The sequence below is a fragment of the Balaenoptera borealis genome (assembly GCF_965194805.1).
Source record: "Balaenoptera borealis genome assembly, chromosome: 9".
Classification (NCBI taxonomy): Eukaryota; Metazoa; Chordata; class Mammalia; order Artiodactyla; family Balaenopteridae; genus Balaenoptera; species Balaenoptera borealis.
The window spans coordinates 118566522-118583360 of NC_138873.1; the positions used below are offsets into that span (position 1 = coordinate 118566522).

At 36.3% G+C, this 16839-nt stretch overlaps 1 protein-coding gene across 8 annotated transcripts in view; it reads right to left on the reverse strand.

Moving 5' to 3' along the window:
• The window catches only part of IBTK (inhibitor of Bruton tyrosine kinase), a 94447-nt gene that overhangs the window by 23637 nt on the left and 53971 nt on the right, over window positions 1-16839 (reverse strand). For all 8 annotated transcript variants that reach the window (XM_082405843.1, XM_082405841.1, XM_082405847.1 and 5 more), the window contains 6 exons: window positions 14956-15077; window positions 13235-13347; window positions 9381-9529; window positions 7806-7969; window positions 6605-6697; window positions 5914-6057 (listed from right to left, as the gene is read on the reverse strand). In XM_082405843.1, the coding sequence (XP_082261969.1) occupies window positions 5914-6057; window positions 6605-6697; window positions 7806-7969; window positions 9381-9529; window positions 13235-13347; window positions 14956-15077 (785 nt within the window). The remainder of the gene's footprint in view (window positions 1-5913; window positions 6058-6604; window positions 6698-7805; window positions 7970-9380; window positions 9530-13234; window positions 13348-14955; window positions 15078-16839) is intronic.

The window sequence follows — 16839 nt, forward strand, 5'->3', positions numbered from 1 at the left end:
ACATGTATTTACAACCTATGTGTAACTGATTAAAAATAAAGTGATATACTAAACCTGTAGCCTTATAAGAATTCGAGAAAGAAAATTCAACAACCTAAAAATGACTATTTCCATTTCTACTAAAAATACATCATAATTCAGGAATACCAAACATCAACCATTTTACATAAATATGTTCTTAAAAGTTCTAACAAGGGACTTCCCTGGTGGTGCAGTGGTTAAGACTCCACGTTCCCAATGCAGGGAGCCCGGGTTCGATCCCTGGTCAGGGAACTAGATCCCACATGCATGCCACAACTAAGGAGCCCGCGAGCTGCAACTAAGACCTGGCACAGACAAATAAAGAAATAAATAAATAAAAATAAATATTAAAAAAAAAAAGTTCTAACAAATGTTTTCTGATCCCTGTCATTAATTTATATGCATATATTATATACATATATGCTTATAATACATATGTATAATTATGTACATTTCTTGACATATCTTACATACATATATTCTACTAAGTTAACTCAGCCCACTATTTATTTATTTAATAACTCAAGCAGTACCTAAATTCAGAAGAATTTAGGAGAAATGAACTTTAAAAGATCCTTCAGATACCAAAAATTTGGTCTCATAAAGTCATAAAAAGGGTATAAATGATTGATTTTATGACAATTCAGATCTCTCTCACTTTCATAAAAATTCAGAATAAATTACCTATAATTGGTCAGTTAGATAAATTTCTTTGGTTCCGTAAAATACATAAGATCCATTATTCATCTGTTTGTATTTAGATTTTCCAGTCGCATTTTCATCAACTAAATGTATAATAAACATCACTTATAATTCAGTCACCAAATTACTTTTCAAAGAAAAATACCCTGATTATATTTTTGGCCAAATTTTATGGCATTCTTCCTCCCACGTTCCTAGAATTCTCCTTAATATGCCATAATATATTTTTTTTGAAATTTAGATAGTCTCTTCAATGTAGGAGTCTGAGTTCATATTGCTAATAATGACTAGGGAAATTTTTTTCCTAAACCTGAAAATCAAAGTCTGAAGTTTCAGATAAATGATTAATCCTTTCCTAAAATCCCATGTTAAGTGAACAAGAATATAATCAGAAAGGCATAAACCCAGACAGGCAAAAGAATAAGGCATTAAGACAATGGCAGACTAAAAGTAATAATACACTACTGGAGGACAGAACGGGGCCAGAATGAACCCTGATGTAGTGGAAATAAAGAAAACCTGTCATCAAGTGGAGTGGGGGTAGAGTGTGAAGCTCGGAGCCCTGAAAGGCTCCTACGTTGGAGACATCTTAAGCATCAAATCCTGACGTAGTCATGCAGATGAAAACAGGAATACTGGCTCAAGGTTCACTTGTGGAGTGGCGGAGAATGCCAGATGCCCTCCCTATCTCCATGTGGTCAGATGACTGTACTTCCTTCACCTTGGTAGGAGGAGGATTTGATTGAAAATCACCAGTATATAGAGGCAGGTAGGACTAAACTGCTGTGTTTAAAATCTATACACTAAATGATGAGATATGTGAGAATCCAGACCAAATTGTGAGAACCTCAGTCCCAGGCCTAACTGCCTCACCCTGATCAGCTTCCAGAAGGCTGGCAACCAAATACAAAAATTAAAAGCCCTCTCCTTAGAGAAACTGACAGACCAAGGAGAAAAAACATGGAGACAGTGGTGCGGGCGTCCTCTAAGGGTACCGCTGGGTCACCCTACAGTCGCACCCATCAGTCAACCTGTCCCACACAGGCACACAGATTCCAACCAGAACTTAATCCACCAAATAAAATAAAACATACATGAAAAAAGAGTGAATACACATCAATGTAAATCAATGACTATTTTTAACTTTTATAAATGGAATCATATAGTTTTTTTTTCTGATTGGCTTCTTTCGCTCAGTATTACATTGATGAGATTCATTCACACAGTTGTATTTAGTCATAATTCATTTTCATCATTGTGTAGTACTCTACTATACAAATAAACTATAATTTATCCATTTACTGCTATAGACATTTAGGTTGTTTACAGTTTTTGGCTCTTACAAATAAGGATGATACAAACATTCTGATACATGTTGCCTGGTGCACATGTACATATACTTCTGTTGGATATATATTAAAGAGTGAAAAAGTTTATAGAGTACAGGTATCTTTGACAGTTGAATGTTGAACAGGATACTGATAAAAGGGCACTATCGGCAAGTAAGAAAGAGCTCTTGGCAATTAAAGATTTTAATAGTTAAATTAAAACATTCAGTAGAAGGGTTGTAAGATAAAGTCTGGGAAATGTTCCAGAAAGTATTTAGAATAGGAAGATAATTATATGAACATTAGAAAAGCAAAAGTAAGAAAATTAGGGAAATCCAGGAAGAGCCATATCCAACTAATGTGATTTCTAGAGAAAACAGTACAGAAGAAAGTATCAAATAGAATACAAGATGTTCCTAGAACTTAAAGACATGCTTTTCCCAATTAAAAGAGCCCATCAAGTACCCAGCATAATCTATCAAAAAAGAACCCACATCAAGGCACATCACTCTGAAATTTTAGAACACTAGAGATAAAGAAAAAGGGAAGGGGGGGACTTCCCTGGTGGTCCAGTGGTTTAAGAGTCCTCCTTCCAATGCAGGGGACGCAGGTTGGATCCCTGGTTGGGTAACTAAGATTTCCACATGCCCCGGGGCAACTGAGCCCACGTGCTCTGGAGCCTGTGCCACAGCTAGAGAGCCCACGCGCCGCAAGGAGGAGCCTGCATGCCGCAACTAAGACACGATGCAGCCAAATTAATTAATTAAAAAAAAGAAAGAAAAAGGGAGGAGGGGGAGAGGGAGGAAACTGGTAAACATAGTAAGAGTTAGGAATTGGAATGGCATTAAACTTCACAACAGCAATAAGAAAAAGGAACTCTACAAATGATTTCCAACTCAGAATTCTGTTCCGATCTATCAGTCAAGAATGGTGAGAATAAAAACATTTTCAAAGATATAAGAGCTCCAAAAATGTATGTCCTATACATCTTTTATCAGAAAACCACTGGTTTTGATGTAGATTGTGCTACATCAAAACAAAGAGTAAACCAAGAAATAGAAAAACAGGATCTAGGAAACTGGGGATCAAACACCGGAGGGAAGCAAAAGAAATTCCCAGGATGACAGTTAAGAGAAGTCTCAAGATCACAGATACTAAGCAGGCCTGGAAAAGGCCTAGTTCAGACCAGAGAACTCAAGAGTTCTAATGAAGATGCCTCCAATAAAAAACAGAAGTCATAAATTATCTGGTATGTTTCATCATAATGGAGAGAGGTATGTTTGAGAGAGCTCTGGGGGGGGAATTACTGATGAGTACATAGGCAGTATAGGAAAACTGACAGAATTAGTTATTCTAGGGAAAAAATAGAAGAGTGTAAAAGAAGGAAATAAAATCATCCTCCCAATATGACTCTGTTGTGAATCTTAATTAACCAGTCATAAAAGAGAAAGTTTGGGGCAGGGCAGGCAACTGCTATCTTTCATGATAAGAAGCCTTGAAGTATTACCATACTAGTAAATATTTTAAAATATGTGTTTTGATTTAAAAAATTATTTTATTGGGGTTGGAAAGAACTCCTATGTTTGAAATAGATGCTAAACCAAGAGTATTTGTCCAGTAGTTGGATTTCCTAACTTGAGTGATCATTGTTTTGATCCTTCTTTTGTTCATTTACTTTTTGTTTTGAAATAAGGAAACTGGTTGATGGCAGGGCTATAACTGTATTTACTAAGCCCAAAGCTTCCTCATGTGCTTAGTTAATTCTCTCAAACTGCGATATATTTAGTATCTTGAGAGCTAATCAAAGAACTTTTTTTTTTGTCTTTTCCATACTTTTGTTTAGGGAAAACATAACTCAATATTGTAACAGGGGACTTCCCTGGTGGTGCAGTGGTTAAGAATCTGCCTGCCAGTGCAGGGGACACGGGTTCAAGCCCTCGTCTGGGAGGATCCCACATGCCGCAGAGCAACTAAGCCCGTGCACGGCAACTACTGAGCCCACACACTGCAACAAAGAGTAGCCCCCGCTCACCACAACTAGAGAAAGCCCGGGCACAGCGATGAAGACCCAACATAGCCAAAAATTTTTAAAAAGTAAATAAATAAATTTATATTAAAAAATATATATTGTAACAGCTACTCCATAAACCCTACAGAGGCAGTGATTAAATCAGTTTTGTATATTGCCTTATCATCAGAAACTAGAACAGTGCCTTGCATGTAGAAGGTGCACAACAAATACCAATCAATTAAACATTCTACTTGGGCTTCCCTGGTGGCGCAGTGGTTAAGAATCTGCCTGCCAATGCAGGGGACATGGGTTCGAGCCCTGGTCTGGGAAGATCCCACATGCCGCAGAGCAACTAAGCCCAAGAGCCACAACTACTGAGCCTGCGCGTCTGGAGCCTGTGCTCTGCAACAGGAGAGGCCGTGACAGTGAGAGGCCTGCGCACCGCGATGAAGAGTGGCCCCGCTCGCCACAACTGGAGAAAGCCCTCGCACAGAAACGAAGACCCAACACAGCCATAAATCAATCAATCAATCAATCAATTTATTAAAACAAAAAACAAACATTCTACTAAACCCATTCCCTCAAGTTTTACTCTCTTTTCTTTTTCACTTGGGTGTTCTCACCTCTTGTTTTCTTTTTCTGTGATCATGTTTTAGATTTACTAGTAGGTCTGATATTTAGTCCTATTGGTGGCAATCAAAATGAGTTGCCACTCTCTTCAAAACAATTTACATTCTAATTGGGAAAAATACTCCCTCTTACAAACAGAAAAAAGTGGCATTAGAAGTAATGAAGGGATTCCCCCAAACCAAGAGTAGTCTCTAATACCCTCTTCAATGCTTGTGAGAACAACAGGGTTCTACTGATCTTTCCTGCCCTTCACACTATCCATGTATTTTTCTTCCAAAACTGGTTTCCAATTATTATGATACTAGTTACCAAAAAAAGGGAGGATGGGAGGGGAGAAGTACAACCTGTTTTTCATATGTCAAAATTGCTATCTGGGGCTTCCCTGGTGGCGCAGTGGTTGAGAATCTGCCTGCCAATGCAGGGGACACGGGTTCGAGCCCTGGTCTGGGAAGATCCCACACGCCACGGAGCAACTAGGCCCGTGAGCCACAACTACTCAGCCTGCGCGTCTGGAGCCCGTGCTCCGCAACAAGAGAGGCCGCGATAGTGAGAGGCCCGCGCACCGCGACGAAGAATGGCCCCCGCTTGCCACAACTGGAGAAAGCCCTCGCACAGAAACGAAGACCCAACACAGCTAAAAATAAATAAATAAATAAATAAATTTATAAGGAAAAAAAAAAAATTGCTGTCTGACCTCTTTGGAGATTATTCCTATTAATGTTGCATTATGGGTAAACTGTAATTGAGAAAAGTTATATAACACAATGTTAAGTAAACAGCCCTGCTTAAAAGTGACAATGACAAGCTATGATTATAAAAATTTAAAGATATTCATGATGCATACAAGGAATATACAAAGAAATTAGGGTGCTAAAAGAAAACTCTTTGCTTTTATCAAACTTCTCTATGATATACATTATTTTTTATAAAAAATGAAAAAATAAGAATGTTCCCTTAAACTGCCTTAGCAATAAACATTAATTAAAATACCAAGAAGAAATTTTATCTACACATATGAAAAAAATCCAAAAATCATGATGCACTTCTCAAAACAAACAAAAAACTAAAGTATTTCCCAAGGTCCAATTTTTAACTTGAAAGCAAACAGGGGAATGAAATATTTGAAAAGATAGGAAGGAAAAAAAAAAAAAAACACCCGAAGCCAAGAACTACCTTAAAGGCTAATGTACAAAGCTTATTTTAATAAAAATTAGAGCATACCATGCATTCGCTGGTTTGGGGGTTTTTGAAGGAGCACTTAAAGCTGTTTCCATGCTATTCATTCCTGAATTATTATCTTTGGTAGTCATTGCAATCATTTTTCGTTGCTTCTGAGACAGTTTAACTCCATGAGAAATCATTTTTCTAGAAATTAAGTTAAATTAAACCAATCAGTTTCACCGCTTCTGAGAAAGTTTAATTCCGTAAGAAACAATTTTGCTAGAAATTAAACCAATTAACATTAATTTCTGCTCAACAAAGTTTACTGGTAATTATATTGCTCTGTGTTTATTTGATGGGATTTTACTATTACTAGATCAAAATGACCACAAGTTTCAACAGTGGCAAAATATATAATTAGTTTATACTATCAAGGATCAAGTAATAGCTACATGGGAGCCCTCCTAATACACTTGCATCACACTTGTATGAGAAATAGATCATTTTAGAGGCAAATTTCCAGCATGTAATACTGTATTCCACAAGAGCTAGACTATCAACCCAACTCAGTCTTCAGCATATATTTAAGAAATAATGTTATGGAGGCTAAATTACCTAGAAAAGAGCTTACAACTAACTTTAACATCAAATGCAGAAAAATAATAGGAAAGGTCCAGTAGGTCTTTCCAGTTCTTTAGGGCAGAACTATAACACAACATGGTCTTTCCTTTTTTATGATTTTGTAACCAACCCCAAATTTGTCTTTGGTGTAGCTCCACATTTTTGTCTACTTTCTTCTATTTGCATGATGGTTCTGAGATCCATGACAGGAGGGCTTACAGGACTAAAAGACATATAAAAGTTACTTTACAACCCATTCATTTATCCATGAAGTCCAACACCCAAACATTACTGAAACTGTAAATTATATATAACATCATTAATGAGAGGATAATTTAGGTCTATTTTGTCAGCTGTGGCCAACTTCAAAAAGGATATTTTGAATGAAAGCTACTTTTATATATACATACATAAGATACATCAAAAGTCATAATGTTAAGAGATACATGTTTAATAAAATATCTAACATTAGTGATTAGAAGATGCTTCCAGGTGTTCCCACAAATATGTTTACTTAGGAAGAAAGGTGAGACTACTTTCTGAACTATCTTTAGACCATGAAGCATCATAAACCGGGACATCATCACCTTTATTCCAACTGTGCAAAATACAGCATATTTCAAAATAATTACACAAATGGCCCAGATGACAATATAATTGGTAAGTCAATTAACAGTCTTAGCCTATTATAAACCATACTAGGTAATAAAGATGAAGCATAAGCTCAATTAGCTCTTTGAAAGAATACTGTATGTTATACTTATTCCTGCAGTTTTAAAAATTGACTTTTCTAAGTAAAAGAAAAATATGGATAGAATATAGGTTAAGTTAAAACTACAGCATAACATTAAATGAATTGCCTCTGAAAATTAATTGTGAGTAACAACACATTTTGTGAGATCTTAAATACACTTTAATGTGCAAAAAAAAAAAAAAGATAAAGTAAGCTTACAAATGACAAAGTGGTCTTCCTGAGTGGGAGTTTTTACTAATACACACTATCCATTAAAAAAGAAAAAGAAACTGATATCAAGTCACTATATATATGTGTGTGTGTGTGTGTGTTTGTGTGTTTGTTATAGAGTATTTTACTAAGTATTCCCTGATGACACTGCAAAGGCAACTAAATTCTGTCTGGAAAAAAGAGCCTATTTTAGCTGGTTGGTAATTTGTATGCACTTTAGCTGGTAATTTGTATGCATTTAGGTAATTTTCTGTATATTAGAAATTTATATTAATTTTTTAAATGTGCTTCATTAAAAAGTTTCACTTGACTAAAAATAAATGATATTTCTCAGACTAACAAGTACAGAACAAAATAAAAATCCTACCTGAAAGAGCCAGAAACCCAACTGGAAGAGCTTGTAGTATCAATTCTATTACTGGGAATGGGCTGTGGAGCAGATATTTTAAGTACTGGTGATTTTTCCCATGGTTTTAAATCTTCCCTAAAATGTGTAGGAGGTGTACCATTAACATAGGATTTAATTTTCCCCTGGAGGTAAAAAAAAAAAAAAAAAAATTAAAAAGTGAGTAATAGCAGGTACCCCTAGCACAGTAGCTAACACATAGTTGGTACTCAGTAAGTACTGGTTAAACTGTATTAAAGAGTAAAACCTTACAACAATAATTATCTAGTATTTTCAATTCAGTTCTTCTACAGTTTAGTATCTTGATAAATTCTCAAACCATATCAGTGGCTATAACCCAATTATTAAAAGCTTTGGGAATAATTTTTAGGGACGTAAGTTTACATATCAAGTTCTTATTTACCTGAGCATTAAACAAAAATGTTAATAAATATAAGTTGTTCAAATAAGATATGAAGTAGTAACTTTAAAATTAACATCCATGACTTTAAAATGAAACAAAATGGAAGTCTGGTATAAATGTCATACAATTCACTCTGAATATAATTAAAGGACTCTGAATAAAATTAAAGCCAAATAATATTGACATTTCAAAAGGGACCCTAAAACTATTGCTATTACAATAGGTCAAGGAAGTTATTGAAATGGTATTTCCACTGCCAGGATAGATTCTTCTACTATCGCCAAAAATTCACAGTATGCCTTCAACTTCTTTTAAACCTCACCTGTCTTCCAGGCCAACCTAAGTGTAATATGAATTTCCCCCAAACTTCTACCTTACATAAAAAAATTTTTATGATAAAAATTTGTTTTATATCAATCCTTGAGGCCTATAAGACTCTTAATAAAGGGTAAATTTTCTATTGTCTCACAAATTTCTAGATGTTCTAATATATTTTGTGGATGTACAGAGGTTAGAAAAAAATTACTCTACAGCTGGTAAGTTTGACGTTCTCCTTCCCTGTAGATTAACAACTATGGAATTAAATGTTAAGAGATGTCTGAAACATGGCCTCCCCCAGAGTTGACCAGCCTAGGAATTCAGCAACTTAGTGTCAATTATGCTAGACCAGGAGAAGAACTCCATTCCAGATTGCATTGCTCCAGTTCACACCGTGGCGGAAAGACACTACACAGATTTTGGTATTAGGCTTACTTTCAAAATCATTTTCCTCTGACAATTTTCAGCTGGTGTTAACTGACATTTCACAAAATATATTTCAAGTAATTTAGCTATGAATATATATTTCAATATGCCTATACAGTATTGCTATACTTTACATCAACATTACTTTTATTGCAGAAAGATTAGAAATACAACATCATAAAGGGCTCAAAACTGCAATTATAATCTTTAAAACTAGAAATATTAGGCAAATTTGAGAAAACTAACACTACATATATTATGTCGTTAACTGTATGTTCTTATAAACCAGCCAGAAGAGTGTTTTAAAGTTAGAGTAAAAATAATGAAAAACTAAACTGTCCATAGACTAAAATTTGAAGAAAAGAGTGCATTAATAAACAAAGACAAACCTCAGTCTTATCTGCATGAAATCCTGTTGTGAAATCAGGAGACTGTAAATCCCTAGGACTACCCACTCCTGCATAGCTTCCTTCAGAGTCTGATGTCAACAGTTCTGGAAGAGATTCCACAGAATTGGTCTTACCAGACTTTAGCAATCCTAAAAGATAAACATTTTTTCATATTTAAACACATATACAGTAAACATATATGTATTACATTTAATGAACCAAATAGAGCTAAAAGCATCCATTTATCCAGATTTAGTAACATTTAAATTATAGTCACTGTACTAAAGTCTTAATAATTCAAGCTAACTGAAGAAAGAAATCAGTTGAAGCGAAAAACTGAAATGGAGAATTTTAAAACAACAGTTTTATTCATTTTAATTACACACCAATTAAGCAATAAACCTGAGGAAGATGGTTATTTGGTATCTAATTTAAAAAGTGACTCAGAACATTTTTTTCCCCATAAAGATAAGACAGCAAGACAAAATTAATAAACTCTAGACCCCTCCCCTTTCCCTTTCTCATCTGTCTCTGCACCTATGCAAAGGGTAGGATTAGTCCCAGTCTGTGTGGAAGAAGCATTATAACCTTTCTGCCACTCATCTAAGCCAGCAGACTGGCCAGGTAGCAGAGGCTTTGCGGAAGTCAACTGTGGCCTGTTTGAGGGTTTTTCCTTCTGCAAAATATCTGTGAATTGAGAGCTATTTTCAATTAGCTTATCACCTAAAGCATAAGTTATTATGAAATGTATATACCATTTGTTCTCTTAGGCAAGCTAAATACCTGTCTCCCTGCTACATCTGGTATCCTGGCTCATTAGCAAATCAGTCATTTCAAGTATAAACAGAGTAAAAAAAAAAAAACTTTGCTTAGGTTCATGTGTTTATTTCCACACATTTAAAATGTAGTACAATCTAAATGAAGTAGCAAAATAAATACATTATAAAACATATCTCATAAATTCAGTGTTGTTCTCTTTAAAAGTAAGTCACCCTGGGCTTCCCTGGTGGCACAGTGGTTAAGCATCTGCCTGCCAATGCAGGGGACACGAGTTCAATCCCTGGTCCGGGAAGATCCCACCTGCCGCGGAGCAACTAAGCCCGTGTGCCACAACTACTGAAGCCCAGGCGCCTAGAGCCCGTGCTCCACAACATGAGAAACCACTGCAATGAGAGCCAGGGCACTTCAACAAAGAGTAGCCCCCGCTCACCACAACTAGAGAAAGCCTGCACGCAGCAACGAAGACCCAACGCAGCCAAAAATAAATAAATTAAATAAATAAATCAAAAAAAAAAAAAAAGTAAATCACCCTGACAAGGTATGTGCCTTTTTTGTTGTTATTGCTAAAATACAATTTGGAAATAACATTCAAACTTTTCTCCCCCACAATGTTTTAAATATTTTTAAGAGTAGCAAATTTTTATGTGAGAGTATATTTAATACTGGGATGCTCCCAAAAGTCAATTAGAAACAAATCTAATAAATAAAGACGACTAAACTGGCCAACAATTATTTTTGATAAAAAAACATTTTCACAGAATGACTTCTAACTTTAAGGATCAACACAAACAAACGTTAAGCCTTCATACAACTGTCCTTGATGAAATTAGCTTCATACTCAGATTTTCTCCCAAAATAGGTTACTTTGGCCCCCAGTTAAATTTAACCTTTCAATCATTTTTTGCTTTGGCCACAGAAGGAGTAGTATAGCAGGAAGAATACCAAACAGGAATCAAGAAAATAAATTCTACCTCTGGCTGCTATGACCTGAAATCACTTAAAAGTTTTCTGAGCTTGTTTCCTCAAATTTAAAGGAAGGGGTGTAAATTAATTCATTACTAAGGTCTCTTCCAGCTCTGAAATGCTAAGACTCTTAACACATATGCTATCAGTAACATCCTTTAAAACAAACCAAGTATCTGCTTTTTCCATAAATCTTTTAGGTATTTGGAAAATCACTAGCTCCACGACTGTCTGTCCATTTATTCATCCTGCCATCAATCCACCTATGCCTCCTTCTAAGGGCTACGGGTAATTCATATAACACAGAGGATGCAAAATCACAGAATTTAAACTTTAAAAAGGTCCTAAAATAGGAATCAGGATATGCAGCAAATGAGAAAGACCTATAGACCTATCTTCAGTACTTCATCAATCAATTTAGGTATATTAGCTTTCTTTTTTAATATCTCGTTCGTGTGTTATCTAAAACGACTATTCTTCACATTATTTATTTATCAAACATGTCAAATACCTCATTTTTACTTTTCAAAGTTGCCTGTATACGGCTGATTGACTGTGAAAACACTGCTGATAGAAATTGCACCAGTTTGTCTTACGGCTATAGACACACCAACTATTTCTGAAAGCCATGCTGTGCTGCCATTCTTTTTTGGTTACACTTCAAATTTTTATCTAAAGAAACTGTTAAAATTTAGGTCGTTCAATCTGGATCTAATCAGATGAATCCAGAATGTGGGATAGTCTACAATACCACTGGCCTCAACTTCTGAAAACAAGACAAAACAAAACAAAACAGAAGGGTGTGACGGTGCTGTTCTACTTAAGAGACTAAAAAGACATTAATAAGCAAAGGCAATGTCAACCCTGATACGACATTAGATTTTTTTTTTCTTAATGTTAAAACAGAAAAGGCTATAAAAACATGTTTGGTCAATTAGGGAAATCTGGGCATAGACTACAGCACTAGATAATATTAATTAATGTTAATTGTCTTTCAATGTGATAATGGTATTGTGATTGTACAGAATAAGGGTTTTATCTCCCTTATGCTTAGGAGATTCATATTAACCTTGGGGGGAAAATGTCATGTCTACAGCTTAGTTCCAAGTGGATCCGGTTAAAAAAAAAAGTATGTCTGTAGAATGTTTGGAGGATGAGGGAACAGAGCATGCAAGACAAAGCCTGCAAGAAAAAGCAAATGTGGTTACGAGGTTAACAATAGATCTGGATAATGGGTATACAGGTGTTCATGGTATTTTTCTTTCACCTTTTTAGTAACTTAAAAGATTTTCAGAATTAAAAACTGGGAAAAAAAATTTCAGAAAAACTATATAACCTTACGTTCAAACAGGCTCACATAATGCCTAGATATAAAATGTGTTGTATTTTACTACTGGATTATAACCTCCTTAACACGCATGAATGGAATCCCACGTGGCATCTCACTTGAAGCACTGATATCTATGAACTGAAAGCACGTGTTAATAGTATCTCTGTCATGTTTTGCCCACCTCTAACCCTCTATGCCACTAGACAGAGTGGTCTTTTCTAAAAACATAAACCTTATCCAGTCACACCCTGCCTTAAAAAATCCATCAATAGCTACCTGTAGCCTTCAGATTAAAGTCCAAATTCCTTAGTTTGGCATATAACACCCTCCAAAATCTGACCCTCTCCAACCTATCTCCTATCTGCACCTACCCGATATGGCTGAGCTATGCACAACAAATGTGCAGTCTTTCTACTGCCTCTAGGCTTGAAACATACTGCCCCATTCTCTTAGCATGTCAATCTGCCTCCTTTTCTTGGCTAAGTTCTCTTCACTCTTCAAGATCCAGCTCAGGGATCACTTGCCTCTAACAGATGTACCCTGATCTTCTCAGACTAGTTTGGGTGCCCCTTCTGTGCTCACAGAGCAAATGTCAATCAGAGTACTTATCACAATACATTATCATTTTCTGTGGCCTCCCTAAGACAAGGACTATTTTCTATTTCCGTAGCCCCAGCAGATGGCATATAATAGTATTTAATACATGTTAAATGAATTAGATAAGGAACAGAGACATGAAAGATTAGATCAGAAAATATACCCTAAACTATTTTCCACTAACCTGTAGATGGTGGACTCTGAATAATATCTGAAAGGTTATAACCTCCAGAACTATCTGACCGCTTACGTGGCTTCTTTTTTGCTTTTGTTTTTGTCTTCTTGAACACACTTTCCCTAGGAAAAAAGCAAACATAAAAGTCATTTTAAAAAAATGACAGATGAAACAGGAGAAGAACTATGCATTTTGAGCAACGGAATACAGCATTTTGGTCAAACAGAAAACACAGAAGAATATATATGTTCTAGTCCCATTTATTTAAGTGGCCCAGGGCAAGTTACTCAATTCCACGAAACTTCAGTGTGATACTATCACTTGTTCTAACCCTAGCATTTCTGTGAAAGTTAGAAACAAGATGGTACATAAGAAAATACTTTGAAAAGTAAAATACTGTACATGTTCACACACAAGCTATTATAATCTATGATCTGGAACTAGAAATATTTGGTGATAAGTTTTAAAGTATTTCAGGGGCTGCTTAATTCCTTGAATTATTATTAATCAGGAAAGAGAAAATATCTATGAGGACTACAACAGTCTTATTTCACCTAAAAATTATAGATCTCATTACATAGTTCATCCACAGTAACACAGGTCAGCTGTGAATACTATTATTTTGTGAAGGATAATGTATTTATGTCAATGTTAATCATTTTATTATAATTTTTAATGTAATAACATGTCATACATCCAAGTCAGATATTTATAAACCTCAAGTATTCCAGTGGCTACCACCAAACTCTAGAAAAGAGGTTAAAAAAAATTTCTGGAACCAAGAGCAGCTTTTCAGTGAGCTACAATTATACTCATATGTATATATACCCTCACACATATATATATAGTAAATGACTTGAATATCCGAAGATTTTATTTTAACAGGTCATTTACCAAGCAGAAGGAAAGTAATTCTATAACCAGCTGATAAATTAGCCTAAAATGCAGATTGGAAATTCTAAGCAGGACTTATTAAATGGTCAACAGGGAGATTGTGTAGAACCTGGGATATTTTATTGAAGGACTCCCAAATGCCAGTCACTGTGGGTCATATCTCTTGATTCTCTATAGAGAGGGATCTGGAAGAATGGCTGATGAACTCCCCTTGGTTCACCCTCTCCAGAAGGCAAATCGTTCATCTTCTGCCAAGATGGAGGAGGGGCAATCACTTGGTTCAGGAATACATCAATGCTCTTTGAAAAATTCTCCAAAAAAAAATGCTCTTTTCCAAATCCAGCCACTTACACTGGTCTTCATAAATCTAGTACCTGTAATTCTTAAGCCTTTCCAGAATTCTGTTTTAGTTTTTTCTGTTCTAAGTCATTACTGCTCAGCAACCACTTTCCAACTTCCAAAACTGTTAACATCTCCTGACTGCCATTTACTCCTTTCCTGTTCTCTCTGCTCTAGTGCAGTATGCCTTTTTTATTTCTTTACTATAATCTCAGCAGGGTTTGGAAAGGTAGTTAAGATAACTGCACTTATTCAACCCAACATATTTAACCAGAAGGCTACATTCCTTTTGTGTTTATACTTAACTTTGTTATATCTGCAAGTATTAACTAAGCATTTACTTTGTATTATATCAAGGCTAAAAATGAACATAAATTCCTATTTTTTATGTTAGGTTTCTCAATTTTTCTTTCCATATTAATATAAAAGTGTCAACAGTGTCCAAGATTGGGGATGGGGGAAGGAGAAAAGGAAGGAAAAAAAAAAACAGAGCTTACGAATAATTTTGTTCCATATTTATTTCTTCTTTCAAAAAGATATCTCCATCTTCTACATCCAAATAGCTAATATCTGGTCCATCTTGATATGGTGTAATGACTCTTCTATCCATTGCTGGAATCTATAGAAAAAAAGACGTCACTTTTTAAATACAAAATTTGTAGAGGAAAGACATCAGCTACCTTTCTGTCTCCCCTTCAATCTACAACCAGTAAAACATGCAGAGCTCAACAAAGTTGCCTCTGCCCAACACACTAGGACACCAGAGAATTCCACACATTTGTACATCTAAAGGCGGGTAGGCTGGAACACAAGAGGAGAGAGGCAGAACAGATGAAAGAGTGGAGTCTGTGCCTGCAGTTCTGGGCCTCTAACCACGGCAGCTGAGCCCACAGTTTCAGGGAACCCAGCACCAGCATGTGAGGCGGTGCACTTACAACTCTGGCATCCTGAATGGAGGGGTGCTCACAACCACAGGTAGCTTGGTAGCAGTGGAAGTGGGCCCTGGAACCCAGCCGCCATCCCCCACCATCAACAGTGGCGGAAGCCCACGAACCTCATACAATATCAGACACAGTACAGGCACCTGTGCAACCCTGGCTCCCAACACCCCCATGATCCTCCTCCCCCCACACAAAGACTGTTACTCAAGGAATCCCACAAGCTGGGGAAGAGCCCAACATTCCGATGATGACAGTAGCTCTGGCAGAAGAAAGGCAGTAAGGACCTGGGAGGCACAAGAAGCAATAATGAAGGCACAGAAGCACACCTCTTTCAGAGCCGGTGGAGGCTGGAAAATGCCAACTAGCAAATATAATCAGAGCCAGCTCAGGTAAGAGAAAACAAACCTGTGTTATAGTGCCACCTACTGGAAAGTAAAAGAAAGGACTCTAACTTCTAACCTGTCATTAACTTCAAATGCACCTGCAGAGGAACAATTTAATTCAAGTACCATATACAACCACAATAACACTCGACCACAAAAAGAAAATAACAGTTCTCCAGAAACCAAACTAAGTCACAGAATATTTCAATCTAACTGATAGAGAATTCAAAATAGCTGTCATGAAGGAACTCAATAAGCTATGAGAAGTCAGAAAGGCGGTTTAATGAGCTCAGGAATAAAATTAATGAACAGAAGAAATACTTTACCAAAGAGACTGAAACTCTAAAAAAGAATCAAACAAACGCTGGAGTTGAAGAACTCAATAAATGAGATGAAGAATGAATTAGAAAGAAATGGAAATACAGCAGATCATATGGAAGAGAGAATTAGCAAGCTCAAAGGTAGAAATCTTGAAATGATACAAGTAGACGAAGAGAAACAGAATATTAAAAAAGTGAGGAAATTTCACAAGACCTATCCAACTCATTTAGGAAGGAAAATATTAGGGTAATGAGTAACCCAGAAGGACAAGAGAGGGAGAAGGCAAAAGAGAGTTTATTTAAAGAAATAATATCTGAGAATATCCCAAAGCTGGAAAAGGAACTGGATACACAAGTCCATGAAATTAAAAGAACACCTAAATGCAAAACGACCTTCTCCAAGACATGTAAAAAATATTAAAATTGTCAAAAGTCAATGACAAAGATTTTTAAAGGCAGCCAAGAAAAAGGATGGTAGCTGGGAATTCCCTGGTGGTCCAGTGGTTAGGACTCAGTGTTTTTACTGCCAGGGCCCAGGTTTGATTCCTGGTCGGGGAACTAAGATCCTGCAAGCCACGTGGCGTGGCCAAAAAGGGGGAGAAAAAAAAAAAAGGCTGGTGGCCTACAAAGGAACCTCCACTAGGCTAGCAGCAGATGTCTCAGCAGAAACCCAACAGGCCAGGAGGGAGTGAAATGACAATCTCAGAATACTAAAAGATAAAAACCATCAGCCAAGA